Here is a 26,981-nt window from a genome sequence, read left to right as displayed (position 1 = left end):
ACAATTGTAATGGGTGATTGTGGTCGCATGGTTACATTTTATTCCCTTATAATTCGCTAAGAATGACTCACCCGATGAACATTACATGTCACTTTCCTTTCTGAATATTACTGACAGAACACCACTCCATCACCATCCACTTTATAAAGACTTCCGCCCCGTAAAAAAATCAAAAAGTCACTCACTGAATATTTTTTTTTAACAACTAGCTTAATGAAAATAACTCACTTGATACTACTAACATAATAAAAATGGCTCACTGGATACTTCTAACACAATTAAAATAACTCATTAGATACTACTAACTAAATGAAAATAACTGACTGGATACTACTCACAAAATAAATATAACTCATTAGATACTATTTACTTTATAAAAAAAATTACTCACCCTATAAACAAATCTCACTGAGCACTCTGGCAATGAAAAATTATCTCGCTGAACAATAATCACCCCGGGAAAATTTCGACATTACCCAGTAAATTTGACGAGTGGCAGTTGATGACACGTTTTATACAATATTAACTTTAAAACACAACTGAGGTTATTTGAGGGTGGTTTCCAGTAATATCAATCCCTTTATGGAATGTAAATATTTACGAGTTTGAGTTGCTTTAGTTGGCTGCTACCTATAAAGGTGTCTTGGTACCAGTGTGCATTGTGGCGGAGAGGCCCTATCTTCAGCCCGACGCTCTTTAATTAAAAAGCTTTTCCTCCGAGTTGATTTACATGGACTTAGCACTGTCATATTTACAATGACATCGGAATACTGGTTAAAACTATACATAGTTTGTAATTATGGCTTGGTTATATATAAAAATCTCTGGAAGATCTGAAAGTAAACGTTTGATGACGTAACATCAGACGTCGGTACTGACGTAACATTTGACGTCGTCTCCATGAAGATAAAATCATAATTACGGTTGTTGCTGACATAAAAACATTGGAGAACGCGCTTATTATTTAAGCTTAAAATTGCATATTTTACAAGAATGGGTACATGTTTTGGAAAGAGAACACCAAAGAGAAACGCTGTATGTCCGTCTGCTGAGAACGGTAATCCGTGTAAGAGGAATTTACGGAAAGAACCAGAAGATATGATACGTGACTTGGAGGAGGGTAAAAATTATTACAGATTCTTTCAAAACTTTAAAACTTGACAATCTTTTAAATGGTTCATAAAAAACTTGAGTGAAACTTTTATTTGGAATAAGAACTTAAAACAGACTATATTTGTAAAGAGATTAAATAAAAAAGCATCATTTAAATTTTTACGTTATTTGATTCCTTTTACAAATACCAACCAAATAATGCGTAGAAAAACTTGAAATATGAATGAAAAAATAAATAATAATATCATCCGCTAGTTAAGAAAAGAATGCGGCAATGAATTATATGACTGCAAATATGCAATAAATATTAATGATATTTTTCACAGCAAATGCCGAAGACTCTAAGTAAGATTGGAAATGCTGGCGTTTCCTTCACTGTTGACTTTACAGACGGGGATCCGACAAGAATGCCTTCCCGACTGGCAGACCGTCTAAACGGAGCTATGACCCCAGCAGCCGAGGACCATAACGAAGTATGATTGTGATCATTATTTTTTCTTTGCTTTATTTCTTGTCATTTCATCTGAATGTTTTTATCCATATATCTAATAATTTTGCATAAGGACAAAATTTTCACGGTTGTTAGTTTAAATCATATTTAATCATGGTTGTAAGACAAGTACCTTATCATTTTCGAACCAGCTTCCTGGAATAAACGAGTACGACTGCATTCTTGTCGTTTCTTTAGTAACGATCTAACCCACAATAAATCCCTGGACGAAGAGTGTTATACTATGTCACTGCTTTTCTCATGAATGTTAATGAGAAAGTGCTCAGACCTAAGCTAAAATGTCTGGCAATACGTATATAGCTAAACTGTCTGGCAATACGTATATAAACCACTTTAGTAAAAGTACAAGTCACTCGTTAACAAGTCTGTAGGTTTTAGTATAAACATAAATTATATTTCTGTACAATGCTGGCTTGTATGATAAATATGGAGTCTATGCATCTCTTAGCTCTAGCAGGTTAGATGATTTTGATCCCTGGTGTTGCTTGTTAACACACGAGGTTAGCCAAATTCATGTTTCCTATTCCGGAGTCATATGAAAACTGTGTTGGTACCAACCGTACAATTAAATAGCACGTATGAATAAAAACAAATTAGTAGTTTACATATGCAATATCAGGAATGATTCTGGCGAATTCATTAACATTATAATTATTGATTTGCACTGTTCTTAGCGATTTATTTCATTATATGTAGAATATTATATATATTTTATATAATTTCTTTGTAAACTAGGTAACTTACACACCTGAAGAAAGGGAGATAATGGCCGAGCTTTTGCGCAATGATATATTACGAGAGAGGAAGGAGAAGGCAGCTGGTCACTCCGTGGCAAAGTACTAAAAGGGTGGCAAAGTACTAAAAAGGTATGAACAGCAGTACCGTTTAACTGAACAAATTGTGTTTAACAGGCCGATATGGGGCAAACGAATTAAACCCTAAGATAATATTGCAAATTTTATTCCGATGTGTAAGAAATAGGCGTTTTGGACAATCATTTTTCATTAATATATTTGTGCCTTTATCACATGTATTATGTTTTATTCAAATATTATGCATACCTGTTAATTTCTTTGTTTCGCGTTTAAAGCAGCATGCCTCTAGATTTTATTAACAAAAAGTGGTCAAAATGTGCAAAGATAGTCCTTACTGTGTTAGTCACGCAGTAGAAATATGATAAAAACTGCAAAATCGGCCATAATATAATCACAAATACCATGCAGATTATTTCTTGAATATTTTTACTTTTCTTATTCTCAATTTTGTCTTTCTTGAAGTATTTAGGCTCATCTGGATGCATGCAGCTTTAATGAAACATTGCATTATTAAAAACTCATTCATTTGTATATTTAAATTTTGAGAGAAAAAATACATTTATTGTGAAACAGACGGCATATATCTACCGCCTTTTGGTAATGTGTGTGACCTGTTAGTTGTTTATACTTCCTCTATATTGATTAAAACCAACAATCAAACCGCTTACATCATTATTAGCAACTGCATGAAAGTCATATGAATTTTTCGATAGTAATTAAATATCTTTGGCAGTGTGCAAACATCTATCGAAATGATGTACTTTAAGAAAATTTGTCAAAATTCTAAAATATAAAACTTGTCTTAATGATTTCTTGAAAGTTTTGTTATAGAAATAAAAAAAATATGTATATTTCAGGAATTCTTCGAATATTTGTGAATGGAGTTTCATCTTTACAACACTTGCCAAAGAAACTTCTGAAGAAGATGATTTTGTCTTTAACTTATTATTATTACATATATGTTTGAATGAATAGTCTACAATAAAACTTGAAATTGAAATTGAGTTTCTTTTGAATTTCTTTTCTAAAATTATTTAAACAAAAACAAATTGAAGGAAAAAAGATAAGTATCCCAGATATGTGAAAACAAAAGTCAAATTGAGCCTTTGTATAAAAATATTGAAAAATGTATGGTCGTTTATTTAAGCAGCTTTCAACATTTAATATTTTTTGTTAAACGGATCAGAAGGAAAAAAAACTTTTTTTTCAACAAAAGTTAGTGGAGCAGCAACAAAACACTTTGTAGATTTCCCATCAAATGGGGAGGCTGAATGTTGCCATCATCAACAACAAGGAGCATTTGTGATGCGTGTATGTGGCCGCTCGATCAAAATAAATCGCATACATTCAGTATGCACTAACGTAACTTATTAAGCATCACTCACTCCATGAACATAATTTACAGTACTAACTTAACACTCTTCACGAAAAAGGACATAACTAACTGAGCACTTCTAACTCCCTTAACACTTCTCTTTTGAAAACATTAATAGCAGCTGAGCAGAACAGTCTTTACGCATTTTACCCATTAAGTATTACTATCTTCGTTAAAGGAACATCACTGGGGTAAAAAACCTAAGAAGATAAAATTGAATTTCTTACATAAATCAGACGCACTTAAGAACATAAATAAGTATTTTTATTACATGCTTTTCGGTGGTTTAACTTTATAGAAATATATCAGTGATATAAAACTGGTAATTTCACTGTTTGAAACAGTGAAATTACCACTTTGATAATTTCACTGTTTTGAATTTAAGCCCCTTACGTTGTTTCAGTGAAATACCAGCGTGCACAGTACTGGGTACCAACTTAATGACGTGACGTCGTAAATGACGCCACGTTGTATTATTATTTGGCGCGGTTTTCATTCAGTATTAGGTTAAATGTCTTTTAAAAACGTTTCTTTGCATATAATAAAAAGAAAATTTGTTTAGTTTAGTGTAAGATTGAAATATATTTCACCTTGTGAACACCAAAAGTTCATATTTCACTCGTGGCTGCGCCACTCGTGAAATATACCTTTTGGTGCTCACTCGGTGAAATATATTCCGATCTTACACTGAACTAAACAAATATCCTCTATATCACTTCATGAACATTACCAACTGAATATTTCTCACTTTCTTCTCAATGCGTTTTCAGATTTTCATTTTAGGAACATTACTCAATGGGTGCCAGTCACTCCTAGTAAATTTCTAAAGGAGCACCACTCACTCCGTCCATACCTTTGCCTCCGAAAATATTACTCACCACTATTCAGGCCGTTTGAATTTCTTAAGGTACATTACTTACTCTGTTAACACTTTTGTCCCCGAAAATATTACTCAATGATCATTATTCGATCCTGAATTTTGAACACTTTGAATAATATTACTCGCTGTGAATATGACTGATCGCTACTCAATATAAAAACCTTATATGTTGACGGACAGTCGGTACATACCTTACTGAACATTTCTATTTCCTTGAAGCTTACTAAATGAACATCAATCATAGTCGTTACATTATTCTACGAACACGTACCTGACGGTTTACACTACTAACTAAACACTTCCCACAAGAAGAACATTTCGTAATACTCACACCGTGAACATTAATAAACATTGCTTAATGAATATTATTCACTTCAAGAACATTACTCAGTAAACAGGAATGGATCCGTGGAAATCTCAACATTGCCCAATGAATTTTTACGAGTGGTATTAGATGTTAATTAAATGACCTAGAATCTTTTCATCATATAAAATCTAGACTTCTTAATTAGTAACTTTGCGATATGCAACTGACATCGAAAATTGAAGATAGAAATTTGAAAAAAAAAAACAGTTTACAGGTATATTTCGAACTAATATTTTGATATTTCCTTAATTAATGTGAATGCAAACGTTTGATGACGTAATGTCAGACGTCGGAACTGACGTAACATTTGACGTTGTCTCCATGAAGATAACATCATAAATACAGTTGTCACTGACAAACATTGGAGAGCGCGCTTATTATTTAATTTTAAAATTGTATATTTTACTAAAATGGGTACATGTTTTGGAAAAAGAACACCAAAGAGGAACTCCGTATGTCCGTCTGCTGAGAACGGTAATCCGTGTAAGAGGAATTTACGGAAAGAACCAGAAGATATGATACGTGATTTGGAGGAGGGTAAACAATTTTTTTTGTTCTCTATAGATGTAGAACTTCCAACTTTTACAACCTTTACAGCGGCTACTAGGGAATGTTATTGTTAATCTGTTATGTTCAATTAAATCTCACAACAAATCTATTTTATCTGATAACTGAATAGAATATACAATTTCAACTAATAATTTAAAAAAATTTACCTTGTATTTAATCATAAAGTACGAAGCCTTATAATTCTTTTGCATGAATATTCAAGTTAGAAAGAAAACACATAACATTTATGCTAAAGCGAAGGAACTGTGTTTGGGCCATATTCTATGTTTGTATCTCAAATATATGGTAACAGAAATGAATATCTGAATAAAAGTAGAAATGCCAGCAAAGAAATATATCATTGCGTATACACATAATTAAATAAATAGATTTTCTATTAATTCTACTTTTCCATAGCCAATGCCGAGGACTCCAAACTAGCAAACGGTGGCGTTTCTTTCACTGTTGACTTTACAGACGGAGATCCAACCAGAATGCCTTCCCGCCTGGCAGACCGACTAAATGGAGCTATGACCCCAGCAGCCGCAGATCATAACGAAGTATGAATGATGTTATAAACATCGTTTTTCTTTACTTTATAATGATGCCATTTTTTCCGATCATTTTTATATCTATCTACATTATGTTGTTTTGTTAAGCTTCACAGATCCTATATGTTGTATTAGACTTAAATACTTCATCATTTCCAAAGGCAATCCACAGTAATAGCGCATTAATTGGTCCATACTAACCAAACTCCATGACAACCGAATGCAACATATTTTCTCCATCTGCAATTGCCATAGACCATCATCTTCTTTTACATATTTTAATTTAGAATTTTTGTGATATCGTGTTTTCCTTTTGTGTCATCTATCTAGAATGAAAATTCAGTTCTAGAAATATCGTTTTTTTTTCTACCTTTTTTTTTGGACATTATGTTAAAACTTAAGAATGACTAGCATTGGAATTCCTTTTGGACGAGGTTATTAAATTGTAAATAAGCATAGAAAAGAGAGGTAACTGGAATATTTGAGGAGTTGTCTCCCCTTTCATTATGTTTAAGTCACTTATAATTCTTATCAGAATGACCACACAGGCAATTTGATGATTTTATGTTTTACAATTTGTAATTGGAATGTTGTATATGTTTTGTATGAATGAAAATTTTATAAAGATTATATATGGTTGAGTATGGCTGTACCATCCCGGAATTTAGAGACAGGTATTGCATTCATCAGTAGGCAACTGCTACCTTCCTAAATATTACGGGGAATTGTAATTGAATTTCAAAAATCTCAATCATTTTTGTTGTGTCCAATTCAACTTTTTTATGAACTTGATTATTTACACATGTGTTTGGTTTATACATATTGTGTAGAAAGTGATAAGCTTATAGACACACTTTCGAATCTGTCCCTGGAACCAAACAGTACTGAGCAATGAGTGTAAAGTTTCTAGCTCAAGGAAACAACGACTTGCCCCTTACGGGTTTGAACCCATGCAGCTAGCGATCATAAGATCACTAGTCCGAGACCATGCCGCCACACATGTATTTGTTTGCAATATGAGTTCAGTCATTTTGACAACTCAGTTGTGTATGTATATGATTTATTTTCTTTTTATACTAGGTTATTTACACACGTGAAGAAAGGGAGATCATGGCTGAGCTTCTGCGTAATGATATTTTGCGGGAAAGGAAGGAGAAGGCTGCTGGAGCTAAGAGCTAAAAAAGGTATGAAATAGGATGGCAGTGAGATGTAATATTTGTATTCAATAACTAATTTGAAACTTAATGATTCAAGAGAGAAAATATTTTAAACATGTTGTGGTATTTAAATAAAAGGTTTTATTAACCACTGTTCATTATAACATGTATGAGATCATCTCTTGAATTGAACGATGACGTATGTACAAGTATATGTTGCTGTTTGTAAATATTTCTTACTAGCTTTACACGCGTTTATATACATATTAACAAAGCTGGGTTGTTGTTGTTTTTAAATTCTACCTTTTGGTCGAACTGTAGTTGCTTGAATCTGTTCTTTATCGATTAGAAACAAACAACAAATTAATTAATCGAAAGTTTAGTATGAATCAAAGATCTACCTAAAGTTATAAAGTTTTAGCTAATAAATAAAATATGTTAGTGGCCATTTGATATACATTGTACATGTCCTGCAAATTTTGTGATGAAAAATATATTGTATATTTCAGGGATGCTGAGAATATTTGTGAATTACAACATTTGTCAAAAGGGACTTCTCAATGAGATGATTTTGTCTTTAACTTACTTTATTTATTATACATGTATGTTTGTTTGAATGAATGATCCTCATTAAAATTTTACATTTGACATTGATTTTCTTTTAAATTTGTATTTTAACAATACAAAAATTCTGAAAAAGACAAGATGGTCACACGGGAGAATGGAAAACAAAAGTAAATACTTTGTACATGAAATTTCACAGATTTAGGTTCATTGAGCTTGTTCTTGAGAGACAATGATAGGTGCATTTCTTCTCATACCCCTAAACTTGTTTTGACTTAGACAGTATTACATGTAAATCTTCAAAAGTTGATTAAGTGTGACTGAATCAAAGAAGAATACGTGATCACTTGATTCAAATGTTGATTCAGTTCTAATAGAAATTAGAGAGGAAAGTATCGAAGCTTGCCGAAAATATACGAAATATACAAATAACCATGGATGAAATACCTTAAAGAGTGTCAAAAAGAATATGCTTCCGGCCGAGAACTGATTCGATGTTTTATTGGCACAATTAATGTATTCAATACAAGTACATTATTTGTTTTATTCGTTCGTTCATTTGTTCCTTCCTTCCTTCCTCGTTCGTTCATTCATTGGGTACATGCTAAGTCTCTCTATTACGTATTTGGATGCAAGTTACAATGAATGTATGACATGAAAAAAAAATTAAATTGATTGACCTGTTATATACTATAAGAAATATAAACGGACGTTACATTGGTAAACTGTTGAAGATAGATTGTAGATTTTGTACAGATCAGTATATCGAAAACGAATAACATTTTGTAGCAAAGAGTTCATTTTATACACACATATATATATATTCTGAATATTTTGGTGAACTGTATAATACAAATGATTTTAACACAAAGAATGATTCAGAAAAAAATTATTTTATTTGATAAATAACAAATCTAGAACGCTTACTAAATACATCGTCAAAGTATACTTGTACAGACGACAAGGCATTTACAGATAAAGGACCTTTATAGAATAAATTATAATTATAAATTAAACAAAGATTATATACATTTTAAATATCAACAAATGATGGCCATATGAAAGACAGTTATATATGTGTTATTCATATTTCTATCACGTAGTAGCTACGACTTCAACAATTGATATAATCACTAAGTATATATATTGTTATTCTTTAATAGTTATATCTGGTGGATTAGGAATTAAATGATATACATGTATCAGTATATGATTTATTTTTGATAACGCCAATTAATGTTTTAATCACAGTTATTTTTCCCAAAAGTGTTAAAATTCTTTTTGACAATTGTGTGAGAATATATTTTATTTCATTAATTTTATCTTTATAGTTTGGATCAACCATATCTTCAGGTAGGGAGAATATTTAATACATGTACCTAGAAGACTGACTGTGATACTTACAACATTAATAGTACAAAGCAAAATGTAAGAAATTTAAAGTAAAGTGGCATTTTGTCTATGTCCCAGATGGAAGTTTATCACTCAACACTTAAAAAATTATTTATCTACAAAATTCAACCTTTAAATAGCATTTTTTACATATTTACTGTAACCTATTGTTTGAAGACGCATTATTATTTCAACAACAGTGCCTAATATTCCGTTTAGGAATTTCCATTTCGCGTTAAGAGAACGTTTCGAGTTATTTAGTCAGACCGGAAGTTTAGATTATTTTGTGCCAACAGAGCAAGATTTTTTTGCCGAAATTTTGATTCCGAGCCTATCCTGGACATAAATCTGTCAAATTTCGTTGAGTTAAATTATGGACGCCCCATCTAACTTTCGACAATGTAATTCTTGATTATTTTCATACAATATTTTGTATTTGAGATGAAAGGGAATCAGAACTAAGTGACCATATTTTCGGATATTATTTTTATACAAGAGTTTTCGGATATTTTACAATTTATTCAGTGTTTTAAGCTTATGAAGTAAACTTTTTCATAGTAAAAGTAGCACAAATGAAATAAATATATTGAACTTTAGCAGCCCAGGCATTATTATATCAATTATAGTACCTAATTTAAACTATTTTAAGATAAGATTTGTTTAATTTCAAGTTTGCAACATTGAGAATAATACAAGTGATATTTGGTTTCCACTTACTGTCATTTCCATTCTTGATTTGAAAATAAGAGTCAGGCATTGTCTGGCATACGCCGCATAGTAATGAGTCTGATCAATTGGAATGTAAATTTATGGTTACTCAAAATTTATTTTATTTTTTCAGCCTCTGGTAAAAGAAAAGGAGGTAAAAGCAGGGCACAGAAACCAACCGTCTTTGATGACACAAGTGTCCAGCACGGCCCTCCACAGCAAAGCTTTGGACAGCCACAGCCTAATTTTTATGACCCAGGTAAAAATTACCAAGTAGTACAATTTAGAATAAGGAAGTGGCTAGTCGTACGGGCCCTTACGGCTAGCCAAAAGTTCTAGCCGTACGTGAGTCACATACGACTTGCCAGGTCACACTGTATTGGCTAGCTGTATGGCACTTTTCAAAATTATATGAAAGTCAAAAATGCTTTGTTATTGCTTTAACTTTAAGCAAGGATTTTAACCAAGAAACAGCATTTGTCTTTGTATGTTTACCGTTTAGACATTAATGGCCATGTTGGCTACAGTAAAGAAAGTACGATTATCGATCTGTGTCATCTCCAGATGTCGAGAGAAAAAGAGCATTTTGGTTGCAGTTGAAAAACATCAATTGAAATAGTTTACAAAATTGTGATAATAGTCCTTTTTTGTTTTATTAAGTGTAATTTTCAGCACCTTTTAAAATGAAAAAAAAAAACACTGAAAATAATTGTTGTTGGGCTCTGATAATTGCGACAATTACTGAAATTAGAAGATTGTCCATCATTAGGGAAAGTTTACATGTTCCATGAAATGCATGAATAAAATCCTATTCCCTTTATAGGCTTCAATTATGGCTAATTGATTGTGCTTTTATGTTCGATACTCATCTACTGTATTTAAAAATCATAGAATTGTGTTTGCTTTTCACTATTTTTTTATGAATTATTTAATCATAAATATAACTTTGCATGTACTTTGTATAATGCGTCATGCAACTTTGACGCTTTTTTCAAGATTACAATGCTTGCATTACCTTCATTATCAATTTTTTTTTTTTTTAACAAAATGGCAGAGGATCTTTATTAAAGTGAACATACTAGGACAAATGGCTTAATGCAGGTACTTGTTATAAATCCTTGTTGAAAGACACAAAAATAACACATGCATTTTCGATTTTCATATAATTTTGAAAAGTGTTGTACAGCTAGCAAATACAGTGCGTCCTGGCTAGTCATACGTGACTCACGTCTCGCTAGAACTTTTGGCTTTGAAAGATTAATTTAAGAGTTAAGAATATTTAGTCTTTTTTTTTTCTTTTTGAATAACAAAAGAAAAACCCGAATTCAAGCAAACCAACTTTGTGAATTCAAATCATTGACTATTTTATTAATGGTATTCAGGGTTGTCATTAAGAGGCGACAGGAGGCCAAAATGCCTGTCTCAAACGCATTATGGGCCGCCTCAAAATTAAGAAAACACTCTTTGTTATGCTTTTTAAAGACAGAAATGACCGCCTCAAGTTCAAAACAAACCTTTTGCAAAAAATGTTAATGACAACCCTGGGTATTTTTTTCAGTTGGAGAATTGTGTACAAATTCAGGCTATAATATATATCAATGTTTAAGAAACAAATGATATCTATTTCATACTGATACATGTAGCTGTTTTGTCTTCAAATGAAAACCATCAATGCATAATTTACAGATGCATTGAAGGCTAAACAGTTATCTGTAAACTCATTTTTAGCTCGACTATTCGAAGAATATGAGAGCTATTGTAGTCGCCCCGGCGTCAGCGTCCGCGTCGGCGTCTGCGTTGGTTAAAGTTTTTTGTAAAGTCAAATATCTCAATTATTACTTGAGATATTCAATTGAAACTTACAATACTTATTTATAGTAACAAGGTACATCAGATTGACAAGTTGGATAACTCTGCCTACAATATTGACAGAATTATGCCCCTTTTTAACTTAGAAATTTTGGTTAAAGTTTTTTGTAAAGTCAAATATCTCAATTATTGCTTGAGATATTCAATTGAAACTTACAATACTTATTTACAGTAACAAGGTACATCAGATTGACAAGTTGGATAACTCTGCCTACAAAATTGACAGAATTATGCCCCTTTGGAACTTAGAAATTTTGGTTAAAGTTTTTATGTAAAGTCAAATATCTCAATTATTGCTTTAGATATTCAATTGAAATTTAAAATACTTTTTTATAGTAACAATGTACATCAGTTTGCAAAATTGCATAACTCTGCGTGCAATATTTGCAGAATTATTTGCCCCTTTGAAACTTAGAAATTTTGGTTAAAGGTTAAAGGTCTTCAAAGATATTTACTTGAAACTTTACACATGCACTTAGGGTCATAATTGGAGGGTCATAATTGTATGTCACTGACCAAGTTCCATAACTCTATCTTGCATTAAGGCTGATTCATATCCCCTATTCTACTTCACATATGCATTTAGGTTCATAATTGTAGGTCACTGACAAAGATCTATAATTCTATCTTGCATTTAGGTAGATTTTTCTCCCCTTTTTCAACTTAGAAATTCATGGTAAAGTTTTGCTTGTAAGCTGTTATCTCAATAACTACTGAAGGGTTTGTGCCTTTTTTGGGACAATTTATGCATTCATAATAATAAAGCAGTGATTTACTTCATAAAACATCTTAATAACAAGCCTTTGTACCTTTTCTGTCAAATTTATGTATTCATAGGTAATTAGTATTATTATACTCAATAAAACACCAGAGATCTGCCAAGAATTTGAAAGTACTGGGCCCTGGGCCCACTTGGTCTGAAAATGAAGGGCCATTTTTACCAAAGTATGGGCCTTGGGAAAATAAGTAAACATTGACAAAAATAACTGTTAAAAAGTTTGTAGATAATTGAATTTCCCTGGTAATTAAACTTAAATCATATTTTATGACAAGTGGTTCACTAATAATTCAGTACTTAACCAATAATTAAAAATTATGCCTACATGGTAACTATCTAACTAATATTAATAGCAGGCAAAATATTTTTTAAATGGCTGCTCAAAAATTTGATATGCAAATTAATTCACATAATTGCTGGTTCTTACTTGTAATGTTTTATACTGTGCATTATCCATTTAATTGTTCCTACTTTGCACCAAATGTCCCTTACAACTGTATATTGACGAATTTTATTGCCCCTTGTATGCCTCTGTGTAGACAGCATACATCAAAGACATTTGCCGACAGACCTTTTGATCATGAAAGAAGTCATGCACAATGTTTCTCTGATTGGTTAATCACCCTGTCAAATATTCTGATGACGAAATATACATCTTTTTTTACACTTCATCAGCCAAAACTTGCGTGAACTTGAGTGACATTAGGGTTGATCAAGTTGAACACCTGTCAGATTATACTGAAACTTACAGCATTTCTTAAAATAGCAACACTTTTTTTTCAGTTACCGATAATCATTTTAAATATTAAGTACAGTAGTTGTATAATTTGTTTGTTTGTTTTATTGGATTAAATTTACGGTAGTAGAAATGAGTATCTGTGTGGGAAAGGGATTATGAGAAGAAATGCGGTAAGTAGATAACATGGACAAAAGCTATAGGGGAATGAACAAACTCAAGAATATGCGTAATTACAGGAGCATGGGTGGTACCAGTTTTGACTGGATGACTAAATAACCCAGCAGACAGTTTTGTTTTCTTATAAGTCTGGCACAGATTTTAGATGCGCCCATGGCCCTTTGCTGCCGATTTTCCTGCGCCATTCTCATTTTTTTGGCGCCAATGGCGCAAAATCGCGTCCTCGGCAGATCTCTGAAACACCCTTGTGATATTACCCTTAGAATAGTCAAGCCAATACTGTATAATTAGACTCTCTCTCTAAGGCCAATAACATGAATTTGTAAAAAAAAAATTAGCCCTTTTGTGAACTTAAAAAATTTAACATTATCAAGGCTCTTTTACAATCAAGCACTTAGAATAGTCGAGCGTGCTGTCCTACCGACAGCTCTTGTTATATAGCCTGGTCAGACTTGACTTTTCTTTTGAATACAAATATTTTTTCCGGTTCAGGCAGGTCAAGGGTTTACCTTTAACCTAAAACAGATTAGCATTCAACTTGAACAATGCATAATTGTTTTATAATCAACAGGTGCCCAGCAGTTTGGTGGTGGTGGACCACCTGGTCAAGAACAAGCATGGGGTAACCAGTTTCCTGGGCAACAAATATTCAACGATCCAATGGCAAATATGGCTATGCAATACGGAACTTCTTTAGCTGGCCAGGGCAAAGATATTGTTAATAAAAATGTGAGTGAATTTGATTTTATTGAAACAAAAATACTTTGAATGAAATAATCTTACAGAGTTTATATGAAAATGTGCTAAAATCCTGAAATTCTTAATACTTAAGTAAACTTATATATAAAAGTGTTATTTGTTAACTGTCCCATCAAACTAATTTTTAGACATAAAATTGGAAAGTCATTCCCAAATTAAGGTTGCTGAAGTCAAACCACCTGCCTCTCATGTGAGGAAGCTATCCAGCTAGCTTGTGGAACATCTGTGGTTCTACTTGGGTGTCTGAGTCGGGGCCGTGTCTGAAATAATGCATGGATCATGACATCTCCCTCCACCAGTAAAGCTTGAATGTATCTGTTAGACCTTTACTGTGTCAGAGCAATGTAAAACCCATTAAAGAAAAAAAATGATTTCTTTTGAAAATATCATGCCTACTTAATGGTAAAAATGTGTTTTTCTTTTTATTTCAGTTAGAAAAATATGTGTCGACATCAAAATTAAAATACTATTTTGCAGTAGATACGTCTTATGTTGGAAAGAAACTTTTAATGCTTCTCTTTCCCTATTCTCATACAGTAAGTATTACTCTCTGTTATTAGTAACGTGCTAAAACCATCTTCCAATCAGGCCAAAAAAAACATTTATCATTTTTAAAGGAAAAATTTCAAAATATAATACTGACTGCGTAATGAACAGTACAGAACATAGTCAGACGCCATACATGTGTAGGCTAATCATGGTCTGCATTGGTCACATGGGGGCAGAATCAGTTGATACGAGAAGGCTTAAGGTTAAATGAATAACAGTTTGTACAATATTTCTTTTGTAAGTAAGTGACCGTGATGGTATAAGCTCCGAGTTCAATTTCACATTGTTCTCTTTACCCATTAGAAATTCGAGGACGAATTTCAATATAGCGGGGGAGTATGTCACGGTTCAGAACTGTTCACTATTTAGGGGAGAAGATGTGTAAGCGGCCGGATAGCTCAGTCGGTAGATCCGCGGTACGGTATTCCGAGGGTCCCGGGTTCGAGTCCCGGTCAGGCTGCACATTTTTCTCTTAGAAGGCTTAAGGTTAAATGAATAACAGTTTGTACAATATTTCTTTTGTAAGTAAGTGTTTTTCTAGGGATTTGAAAGGGAAATAATTAATACAGGTAGGGTTTTGATTGGGCCTTTTCATTTGAAATCTGTCTTTAATGGTTGAAACTCAGCTACATGTAATATGGTTGCAATTACCTTTTTGAGATAATAAAAAAATTATAATATTTGATACATAATATCTTGAGAGTATTTCAACAATGATATTAGATATATTAGTGTAGAGTTGATAATAGTATATGTGATTTTGTCATCATCAAAATAGGAAATAAGATTAAGGTTAATAAGAAATGTTGTCAAATTTTGTAATGCTGTAGAAAAAAAAACTTTGTATGTGTCAGATTAATCTGTGCATTTAAGTGGCATTCCACTAGATGAGCCAAAATATTTCAAGAAAACCAAATTTGAGAGAAATGAACTGAGATTTTAAGAAAATCAGAAGGATTCAATATTCAAGATTCAAATTTACATGGTAATGTGGGATTACTCAGTGTGAGTTTTTGCAGTATTTATCGCCACATTTCTATTGTTTAACTAATGTAGTGAGGGCAGTTTTTACATATTTTAACATCTTTTTGATAATTTACCTGGATAGAAAATGCTTTAATTTTCAAATGTGTTAACTACTTTCTTTGTTTACTATAGAATGTTTTAATGTTGAATACATTTTCAAAATTTTCATAAAAACTAGCATGAATCCGGAGGCATGCTGCTTTAATAGTCTTCAAAATGTTGTGTCTAAATCGACAGCTGCGTGAATTCTCATCTGTTTATTTGTTTGCTTTTGCTTTTTTTTTTGTTATCACTCATTATTTTACTGTAATATTCCTTATAATATAATTCATAAGACTTATATCTGAAAAATATTTGAGGTTATCTCAACTTGGAGATGAAATGATTGTCAGAGCCATAAACTATACTGCAAAATCATTATTATTCGTGGGGCACTTTTTTCGTAGTTTTTATAGATAGAGCTGTTCACAAATATATGATCCAAATAATTATATTTAGTCTACTGTAAATAAATACTTTTTTGCAATAATAGACAATCCATGAAATTAAAGACCCACAAAAATGTGCTTTGTTTCCCGCAAAATTAAGTGAATTCACAGTAATTGATTTTTATAATCTTAATTATTGCCCAGCTGTCACAATAACAGATATACACCATTCTGTCACATGTATTTAGTATACAAGTTGTCTATAAAGATTATCTTGTAAAGCTCTAGAAATTGTGGATAAAATGAGTTGAACAAAGAAAAATAAGTATTACTATCCTATCCCTGGTAAAAATGTTGAGATTTGGAATTTTTCATCTTTTGATTTCGAGCTGTCCATTATTTCTTTAAGGGGTTATATTGTAGCTTTATGCACTTTCCTTACTGTGTTTTTGTTACATAATTTAACAACTACATGTAGATTGCAACATTCACGCTGAGTTGATGTAAAACATAATACCTAAAACTCATTATTATTTGTAAGGCCCTTATTTTTAGTGGATAGGTCCGACAGAATTTTATTTTGTTTGCTGTATGATTATTATTTTGTATTACATTATTTGTATATAACTTTTTTTTACAAAAAAAACCCCAGACAATCCTTAAATTTAAAAACCCATGAAAAATATCCTTTTTGACTCAAAACCTTGAAATAACATGCCCACAAAATTTAGTGAATCTAAAGTACTCATTTACTTTCTTGTTTCAAGATAATGATCACAGTGCTTTTTGTTGTTATTGTTGTTTTTTTTTTCATTTAAAAAGACCATATTTTCATCAGAAATAATAAATTACTACAAAAATATTTATTATGAAAATTAAGAAACAATTTATGTATCCCCGACAGTGATTTTATCACTAAATAAAATCATTGTTTGGAGTTTGGGTGCGAGGAATTATATCATGAGGGCGTAGCCAGAGCGATATAGTGTTGTGCATCCTAACGAGAAACAGTAATATTATCAAGCAATAAAATCAGTGCTTGAGATATATTATTTCAATTCTAAGGCAATAAAATAAAGAAATAATTGCTGCCGTACCTGATATCAAGCTAAATTGTGCCTGATTTGTTTCCGTACTTACAATGTATTTTCACCGCATCACATTTTTAGTAGATATGTCACATGCCTAAATATAGATCCTCAACAGTAATTTTAATGCATATTTACACACACTTTTAGTTCTTTTATTTTCAACAGGAACAAATGCGGGTCAGGTTAAAATATGTAATACTACATTTATATATTCTTATTTTCAGAATTGGTCTATAAAGTTTGACCAGGATCAACCAGTGGCACCAAGATTTGATGAGAATGCACCAGATTTATATATCCCAGGTAAATTATAACTGTGATATATTAAGCCATATAATGAGTTATAATACCTGCACCATGCTAAATTTGTTTAATAGATTTATCCTGCTTTGATTTTGGCAACATCCAATGTTTGTTGGTATATGTGGTTGGGCCTGTTATTATCATCTTTAGCATTGAATGTGTTAAAGTTCTTCAAGTTAAATAATATTTTATTGTAGAAATAAACACATAGTAACGGTAATGTGCTTCACAATTTTACAAACATAATCACCTAGTGTACATACATGTATATGTACAAAAGGATTAGGTCAAAAGTATGTTATATGAGAACATAATTATGGTCCCACCTCTTAAAAGTTCTTAAGCTTTTATAAAGAAAAAGTTGCGTCTTAAGGTAGCCTCATTGCAATGCTTTTCCGCTAAAAAATTTCTATCATTGGCCAATATCATGGAAAGTCGGTCATTTCTGGAACTTAATTTTTCACAACCTTATGTGTTAAATAATTTTTTAACCGTTATAATCAGTATTTAGTACATAGTACAGTCATGGATCTCAACTTTTCCATGGCACACTTATAAAAAGGATTTGTATTTCAAGGTCTTATTTTGAAGTTACAGTAAAAATTTCTTTTCAAGATATTGATTAGATTGCTGCTTTTATGCCCAAACAGTGCAATACTTTAAAGGATGTGTAACGCTTGTTTCAATAAATTTAATGCAATTTTACCAAAAATTGTGAGTGATGATTAAAAAATAATATACCTAACCTAGTATGACATACTTATTATATATAAATATTTCATTTGGTTTTGATTTTGACAAATGGTAGAAAATGATATGTATATTAGGAATTGAGAGGTGATATGTACATGTATGGCTGTGTAATGCATACATCCCTTACCTGCCCAATTATCAGATTAGTGGATACAATAAGAATTTCACCACAACATATTTATTAACAAAAGAGCACATGTCAATGTTTGTGGTTAAATCTATTGTTATTCAAATAAAAGGTCAGAGTAGGGATCTATCAATTCTTAACTTATTTTATGTAAATTTTTTATGATTGCTTTAATTTCTTATTTCAGTTATGGCGTTTGTTACATATGTTTTAGTCTCTGGAATAGTATTAGGAACACAAGAAAGGTGAGTTACTTATCTACACTGAATCAATCCAATACAAGATATGAGCTGCGTCATGACAAAACCAACATAATGCGTTTGCGACCAGCATGGATCCAGACCAGCCTGCGCATCCGCGCAGTCTGATCAGGATCAATGCTGTTCGCTTACAAACCCTATAACAAGTAGAGAAACTGATAGCGAACAGCATGGATCCTGATCAGACTGCGCGGAAGCACAGGCTGGTCTGGATCCATGCTGGTCGCAAACCCACTATGTTGGTTTTGTCGTGACGCGGCTCATATTTTGTGTTCAAAGTTTTACATTTTTATTACCCCAGCCATTAACCTTTTGAATTTCTTATATGGACTTGCCGCGCTGTCCTTTCTGTGGTAATTAAGGTGAAAATTTAAAGTTGATCACCATCAGTAAAGAGCTCCGTCGTATTTCGTCTTAAGCAGGTTTTTGAAGGATGGCCTAGCTCTATACTGGTGGGTAAGAGGAATCTCTGTACTTTCCAGCTGTATAATGGGTAGTGAAGAAGAAAAGTAACGCTCACAATAATGTAATAATTCATTCTACAGTCGACTCTGGTTATAATGAATTCAATGGGACATAAAAATATATATTATAAGCGAGTACGTATTAAGCGATGTGATTTAATATAAATTTAAGAAGGAATCGGCAGGGGATGTCAGATTTAGTTCGCTATTAACGATAATTCGTTATAAGCGAGTTCGTTATAAGTGGAGTCGACTGTATATGCACAGGACTATTTATTGATGTTTTTTATTTGTAGGTTTACACCGGAACAACTAGGTTTACAGGCCAGTACAGCTTTAGTTTGGATTATAATTGAACTTGTAGCTGTTATGCTGAGTTTATACATAATGAATCTATCAACGGAACTCAAATACATGGATATTCTGGCATACACTGGGTACAAATTTGTTGGGTAAGTTGTAACAACTTTAACTTTGGTGTACTTCATACTGTAAAAGTGGATATTTCCATGTGTTTAAAAGTTTGCCAATTTAGAATTCAAGACATTTCGCGTGAGGAAATACTAGCCAATTGTGCAAGGGTAAAAATTAATAATAGGTTGGTTGAAATTAACGCTAGAAGAAATTTTAGTGATTTTCGTCTATTCGCAAAATTCACCCATATTTTTACATCGCTATCTTAACCACTTAAATAATGGGACTTAATGAGCTTTTTATTTGGAAGAGTTAATTGATAATTTCAAGGATTGTAAGTTACACCGTGTTGATAATATTTAAGAGTAAGAAGGTTTTTCTGCTTTTGTGGCCATGTGATTTAAGTTTTTTTAGCTCACCAGAGCCGAAGGCTCAGGGTGAGCTATTAGTATCAAAGGGTGATGCTCCGTCGTCATGCGTCAACAATCGTCTTCTTCTCTGAAACTATTAAGCAGATTTACTTCAAATTCGGTCTATAGCATCCTTGTGACAGTCACACTTGAATTTGCTCATGTCATTCCAATTGGCCCCTTTTAGGGGTCAGCAGAGCTAAAAATAGAAAAACCTTTAAACCTCTTCTTCTACAAAACTAATTGATGGATGATCACCAAACTTTGACTGTAGCATTTTTGGGTAGTCTTTTATCAAGTTTGCTCATATTAATTTTATTGGCCCCTTTTATGGGTCTGTAGGGCTAAAAATAGAAAAACCTTTAAACATCTTCTTCTACAGAACTAATTGATGGATGATCACCAAACTTTGTCTGTAGCATTCTTGGGTAGTCTTTTATCAAGTTTGCTCATATGAATTTGATTGGCCCCTTTAAGGGGCCGCTAAAATAAAAAATAGAAAAACCTTTAAACGTCTATTCTACAAAACTAATGGATGGATGATCACCAAACTTTGTCTGTAGCATTCTTGGGTAGTCTTTTATCAAGTTTGCTAATATTATTTTGATTGGCCCCTTTTAGGGGTCTCTAGGGCTAAAAATAGAAAAACTTTAAAAGATATTCTCCTACAGAACTAATTGATGGATGATCACCAAACTTTATTAAGTTTGCTGATATTAATTTGATTGGCCCCTTTATGGGGCCACTAAAGCTAAAAATAGAAATACTGTTTAATGTCTATTTCTAGGGAACTAATTGATGGATTATCACCAAACTTTGTCTGTAGCATTCTTGGGTAGTCTTTTATCAAGTTTGCTCATATTAATGTGATTGGCCCCTTTTAGAGGCCACTATAGCTAAAAATAGAAAACCTTTAAACGTCTATTTTCTACAGAACTAATTGATGGAAGATCACCAAACATTGTCTGTAGCATTCTTGGGTAGTCTTTTATCAAAATGGCCCAAATTCGGATTGTGACATTAGTCTCGATAGTGAAAGTGAGATAGAATCAATCTGATAGATCGAGTGACAGTCAAAGTGAAAATGAAAGTGCGGACGAAAATGTGAAATATTCTCAGTGGAAGACAAAGATCGGTCAGAATTGCCTAAGAGACCATTCACAGGCCCAAATCCAGATCTTGATTCAGATTCAAATGACTTTGATTTCTTTGAACTGTTCTTTTCTGTGTTTCTGATTGAGCTACTTTGTAGACAGTAATTTTGATTTTGTTTACAAAAATATCTAGTGTAGCTGATGACATTTTTAGCTCGACTATTCGAAGAATATGAGAGCTATTATAGTCGCCCTGGCGTCGGCGTCAGCGTCCGCGTCGGCGTCTGCGTTGGTTAAAGTTTTTTGTAAAGTCAAATATCTCAATTATTACTTGAGATATTCAATTGAAACTTACAATACTTATTTATAGTAACAAGGTACATCAGATTGACAAGTTGGATAACTCTGCCTACAATATTGACAGAATTATGCCCCTTTTTAACTTAGAAATTTTGGTTAAAGTTTTTTGTAAAGTCAAATATCTCAATTATTACTTGAGATATTCAATTGAAACTTACAATACTTATTTATAGTAACAAGGTACATCAGATTGACAAGTTGGATAACTCTGCCTACAATATTGACAGAATTATGCCCCTTTTTAACTTAGAAATTTTGGTTAAAGTTTTTTGTAAAGTCAAATATCTCAATTATTGCTTGAGATATTCAATTGAAACTTACAATACTTATTTATAGTAACAAGGTACATCAGATTGACAAGTTGGATAACTCTGCCTACAATATTGACAGAATTATGCCCCTTTTTAACTTAGAAATTTTGGTTAAAGTTTTTTTGTAAAGTCAAATATCTCAATTATTGCTTGAGATATTCAATTGAAACTTACAATACTTATTTATTGTAACAAGGTACATCAGATTGACAAGTTGGATAACTCTGCCTACAATATTGACAGAATTATGCCCCTTTTTAACTTAGAAATTTTGGTTAAAGTTTTTTGTAAAGTCAAATATCTCAATTATTGCTTGAGATATTCAATTGAAACTTACAATACTTATTTATAGTAACAAGGTACATCAGATTGACAAGTTGGATAACTCTGCCTACAATATTGACAGAATTATGCCCCTTTTTAACTTAGAAATTTTGGTTAAAGTTTTTTTGTAAAGTCAAATATCTCAATTATTGCTTGAGATATTCAATTGAAACTTACAATACTTATTTATAGTAACAAGGTACATCAGATTGACAAGTTGGATAACTCTGCCTACAATATTGACAGAATTATGCCCCTTTTTAACTTAGAAAATTTGGGTAAAGTTTTTGTGTAAATTAGATATCTCAATTATTGCTTGAGATATTCATTTGAAATTTAACTTCTATTTTAAAGTAACAATGTACATCAGTTTGCAAAATTGCATAACTCTCCCTGCAATATTTGCAGAATTATTTGCCCCTTTGAAACTTAGAAATTTTGGTTAAAGGTTAAAGGTCTTCAAAGATAGTTACTTGAAACTTTACACATGCACTTAGGGTCATAATTGGAGGGTCATAATTGTATGTCACTGACCAAGTTCCATAACTCTATCTTGCATTAAGGCTGATTCATATCCCCTTTTCTACTTAGTCTCTTGGTTAATGTTTACATGCAAGTTTTACATATCTCAATAACTATTAAAGATATTTATTTAAAACTTCACATATGCATTTAGGGTCATAATTGTAGGTCACTGACAAAGATCCATAATTCTATCTTGCATTTAGGCTGATTTTTCTCCCCTTTTTAACTTAGAAATTCATGGTAAAGTTTTGTTTGTAAGCTGGCAAATTACATAATGCACCCCCTATTATTTATGACCTGTCAATAAAACAGTGCAATATCCCTCAGGGAGACAGTTTAGATAAAATCAATAAGGTACCTAGGAGTTGGCTTATCAGTTATCAGTAGGGTTTAAGTGGTAGACAGTGTACAGGGTTGAATGAGTTAATGTCTATTTCTAGAGAACTAATTGATGGATGATCACCAAACTTTGTCTGTAGCATTCTTGGGTAGTCTTTTATCAAGTTTGATAATATTATTTTGATTGGCCCCTTTTAGGGGTCTCTAGGGCTAAAAATAAAAAACCTTTAAACATATTCTCCTACAGAACTAATTGATGGATGATCACCAAACTTTGTCTGTAGCATTCTCGGGTAGTGTTTTATCAAGTTTGCTCATATTAATTTGATTGGCCCCTTTTAGGGGCCGCTAAAGCTAAAAATAGAAATACTGTTAAATGTCTATTTCTAGAGAACTAATTGATGGATGATCACCAAACTTTGTCTGTAGCATTCTTGGGTAGTCTTTTATCAAGTTTGCTAATATTATTTTGATTGGCCCCTTTTAGGGGTCTCTAGGGCTAAAAATAGAAAAACCTTTCAACATATTCTCCTACAGAACTAATTGATGGATGATCACCAAACTTTGGCGGAAGCATTCTTGGGTAATCTTTTATCAAGTTTGCTAATATTATTTTGATTGGCCCCTTTAAGGGGCAGCTTCAGCTAAAAAAAGAAATACATTAAAATGTCTATTTCTACAGAACTAATGGATGGATGATCACCAAACTTTGTCTGTAGCATTGTTGGGTAATATTTTATCAAGTTTGCTCATATTATTTTGATTGGCTCCTTTTATGGGCTACTAAAATTAAAAATAGATATACGTTTAAACGTCTTCTCCTACAGAGCTTATTGATGGATGATCACCAAACTTTGTCTGTAGCATTATTGGGTAGTCTTTTATCAAGTTTGCTCATATTAATTTGATTACCCCCTTTTAGGGGCCGATAAAATTAAAAATAGAAATACGTTTAAACATCTTCTTCTACAGAACTAATTAATGGATGATCGATCACCAAACTTTGTCTGTAGTATTTTTGGGTAATCTATTATCAAGTTTGCTCACATTTTTGATTGGCACCTTTTAGGGGCCGCTAAAGCTAAAAATAGAAAAACCTTTAAACATCTTCTTATTCAGAACCAATTGATGGGTGATCACCAAACTTTGTCTGTAGCATTCTTGGATACACTTTTATCAAGTTTGCTTTTATTAATTTGATTAGCCCATTTTAGGGGCCACTAAAGCTATTATGTAAAAAAAACCTTCGAACATCATTTCCTACTGAAATAATTGATAGATGATCACCAAACTTTGTAGCATTCTTAGGTAGTCTTTTATCAAGTTTGCTTATATTAATTTGATTAGTCCTGTTTAAGCTAAAGTTTAAATGTCCCAGGTCATGGCATTTCTTCAAATTATTGTTTAAACATATTCTATGCTCAAATTTGATATTAGAATATATTGACATTCCAACACTGTAAGGCAGTTGTTTCTGGTGAGCGACTCAGGGCCATCATGGCCCTCTTGTTTAAAAATGGCAGAGCATCTTTATTAAAGTGATCATATAAGTCAGCAAAGTCAGTAATGTATATGTTGAAGTTATCTAGGCAGCTTACAAAAGGACGGTGTATCTGCTAGGATATGGCTGATTTAATCGTACAGTAGGGCATTGTAGCTGATTTTGCTGTACCTGTATACTCCTGGTATTGACAAGTTGTTTAGCTGCTTTCACTTTAAAGGTGTACTGCCAGTAAAGTTGATAAACAGTGTTATCACTGATAACTGGCTTAACTGACTAGTCGATCCTTTACAGTCAACTGTTATGTTTAAATTAAGGTTTTTATGCTCTTTTTTTTCTAGGATGATTTTCAGTTTATTAGGAGGAATGTTGTTTCAGTCAACAGGCTACTATGGGGTTCTAGCTTGGTTCAGTATTGCTATTGTTTTCTTTTTGGTAAGTGAATTCTCATTTTCTATGCTTGAATTTTTTTTAAAAACTATCAGTTTTAATGTACTAAAAACTTGCTGTAATCTCAACTGTTTGTATGATACATGTATACTGATGACTTATTGCTGTCATAGACTGGCTTTATCAAGTGACGGCTGCTTACTTCTAACATGTTTGAACTGTAGTAAATCTTAAGCTATTTCCTGGATTCCATCATTACTGTAAGGGGAATTTACAGATTGACCTTGTTTATATAAAACAGGCTTCTTTGGCTGAAAGGTTTAGGTTGCTGTCTTTGAATCAATTGCCCCACTCTGCTGTGTGTTTGATCTGAACTGAAACTTTCTAGTATGGAAACTATCCAGCAAACTTACAGACTACCTTCAAGCATACTAAGGTGCCTCGTTGTGCCTAAAATAGCATAATGTTGGACACTACCTTAGGTCTACCTACACCAATAAAACTGGAAAATCAAAATATCACCTTCACATTATTGTAGTGACTTAAAACTTATGTAAATATTTGTTTGTACAATAACCAATTATTTCATGCATTGTATTTTCCAGGTACGTACATTAAAAAGTCAAATAATGCCAAGGTCAGAGACTGAAGGTTACACAGGATCAGGGACCAAAAGGAGTTTATATCTTATACTGTCTATATCTTTCGCTCAGCCAGTACTGATGTGGTGGCTTACTAGACATATTGTGTTTGCCAAATAGTGACATTAACTTCATGCATAGCTGAAATGAAATGTGCTCATGTTAAGAAGAAAAAAAAACACAAGTGTTTGTGTGTACTCTTGAAACCATTGTGGAGGCAGAGGAAAATTTTGAATTTAAAACAAATATTGAATAAAAATTATAAATATATCCTTGATACTAACTTCTATCTCAAAGGAGTGGGATCTTAATTGATAATTTTCTAAGTTAAGGCGATTTATTTATATTATATGAAGATCATATGAAAATTGTTATTTATGTGTTATAGAGAGCAGTCAAAAATCCAAGAATTCTGATTGGTTTGTTTAAATCTCCTATTTGAATTTGACCAATAAGATTGTTGCATTTGGAGACTGGTTTACAATTTCAAGGGAAGAGTGTGACCTGTTAATATGAGCATGCCATAACAAAATATTCACAGAGTGCTTGAAAATAATAATATTTTGAATATTATTGAAGAATGAATTATTGAACAGAGCTCCAGATAATTTTTTTGGCCAAGGGGTTTTTACCCCTGAAAATTTAGAGTGAGGGGTAAAATGCAAATTCTGAAAAACTTAAAGGGTAAAATCTGTCAATAAAGCATTTTGCATTTTTTATAAACAAATTAAACTTATTGTTTTTGTTTGTTTTTTTGTTTGGTTATTTTCTTTTTTTAGAAAAACCTTTACAGATTAAATACTGATTTAATGTGAAACAATACAAAACATGCCATGTAACGTCAGACTTCCAGAGTATACTGGAACTCAAGTTTAGGATACACAGCAAAATTATCAGGGCTTCCATTTTCAAAATTTGGAAGTCAAAGACTTCAAAATCTCTGATATTGGAAGTCAAATTATATAGGTAAAGAAGGAAAGTATTGATTTTTGGAAGTCACAGGCCAATTGAAGGAGTAAAAGACTCCCAAACTTCCACTAGTGGAAGCCCTCAAGTTATTTTATTTTCTAGGAGTCAATATTTTTCTTTCTTTATTTTTGTTGGCATGTACCTTATCATGTACTCCAGTTTGAACAATTATAGTTGTAATTAGAATTAAAGAAACATAAACAAGTTTTTCATCTTTCCTTAAAAAAAATTATTAGTCTGAGAGAAAATTGGCCGTAACTGTATACTGGGTACGAAAATATTGAGTACAAGACTGCAGGTGAATAACATGTTATTTTGTTCCAACAACTAAAGTTAAAGAAATTTTATTAAAATATATATTTTTTGTTTATATTGAGTATGTCAATAGATGCCTAAAC

General features: G+C 32.2%; 2 protein-coding genes and 1 long non-coding RNA gene across 3 annotated transcripts; all 3 read left to right on the top strand.

Annotated features, from left to right (window-relative positions):
- Positions 1–925: 925 nt before the first annotated feature.
- On the top strand, positions 926–3,439 carry LOC132749075 (uncharacterized). The gene is made up of 4 exons (XR_009628363.1): positions 926–1,120; positions 1,440–1,586; positions 2,360–2,490; positions 3,297–3,439. It is a non-coding gene; the product is annotated as an uncharacterized LOC132749075 (long non-coding RNA).
- A 1,945-nt stretch (positions 3,440–5,384) lies between these two features.
- Positions 5,385–8,219, top strand: LOC132749074 (uncharacterized). The gene is made up of 4 exons (XM_060738755.1): positions 5,385–5,598; positions 6,028–6,170; positions 7,242–7,345; positions 7,828–8,219. Exons 1-3 carry the CDS (start codon positions 5,472–5,474, stop codon positions 7,338–7,340), a joined length of 369 nt encoding a protein of 122 aa, XP_060594738.1. The 5' UTR covers positions 5,385–5,471; the 3' UTR covers positions 7,341–7,345; positions 7,828–8,219.
- A 1,298-nt stretch (positions 8,220–9,517) lies between these two features.
- LOC132749076 (protein YIF1B-A-like) lies at positions 9,518–26,187 on the top strand. The gene is made up of 9 exons (XM_060738757.1): positions 9,518–9,675; positions 10,116–10,241; positions 14,117–14,274; positions 14,736–14,840; positions 17,623–17,701; positions 18,769–18,826; positions 19,602–19,757; positions 24,925–25,018; positions 25,579–26,187. The coding sequence occupies exons 1-9, from the start codon at positions 9,648–9,650 to the stop codon at positions 25,732–25,734; spliced, it is 960 nt and encodes a 319-aa protein (XP_060594740.1). The 5' UTR covers positions 9,518–9,647; the 3' UTR covers positions 25,735–26,187.
- The last annotated feature ends 794 nt before the right edge of the window (positions 26,188–26,981 follow it).

The sequence above is a fragment of the Ruditapes philippinarum genome, unplaced genomic scaffold (assembly GCF_026571515.1).
Source record: "Ruditapes philippinarum isolate M1 unplaced genomic scaffold, ASM2657151v2 ctg9948_1_1_1_1, whole genome shotgun sequence".
Taxonomy (NCBI): Eukaryota; Metazoa; Mollusca; class Bivalvia; order Venerida; family Veneridae; genus Ruditapes; species Ruditapes philippinarum.
The sequence above is the reverse complement of the archived record's forward strand: the minus strand, read 5'-3'. Positions and strand labels throughout refer to the sequence as shown.

Bases quoted from the DNA above. Each gene is read 5' to 3' on its own strand.
- LOC132749074 (XM_060738755.1), top strand. From the start codon at position 5,472: ATGGGTACATGTTTTGGAAAAAGAACACCAAAGAGGAACTCCGTATGT. The intron at 5,599-6,027 runs GTAAACAATTTT...ACTTTTCCATAG, and splicing joins GATACGTGATTTGGAGGAGG to CCAATGCCGAGGACTCCAAA. The intron at 6,171-7,241 runs GTATGAATGATG...TTTTTATACTAG, and splicing joins CAGCCGCAGATCATAACGAA to GTTATTTACACACGTGAAGA.
- LOC132749076 (XM_060738757.1), top strand. From the start codon at position 9,648: ATGGACGCCCCATCTAACTTTCGACAAT. The intron at 14,841-17,622 runs GTAAGTATTACT...TCTTATTTTCAG, and splicing joins TCTTTCCCTATTCTCATACA to AATTGGTCTATAAAGTTTGA. The intron at 25,019-25,578 runs GTAAGTGAATTC...TGTATTTTCCAG, and splicing joins TTGCTATTGTTTTCTTTTTG to GTACGTACATTAAAAAGTCA.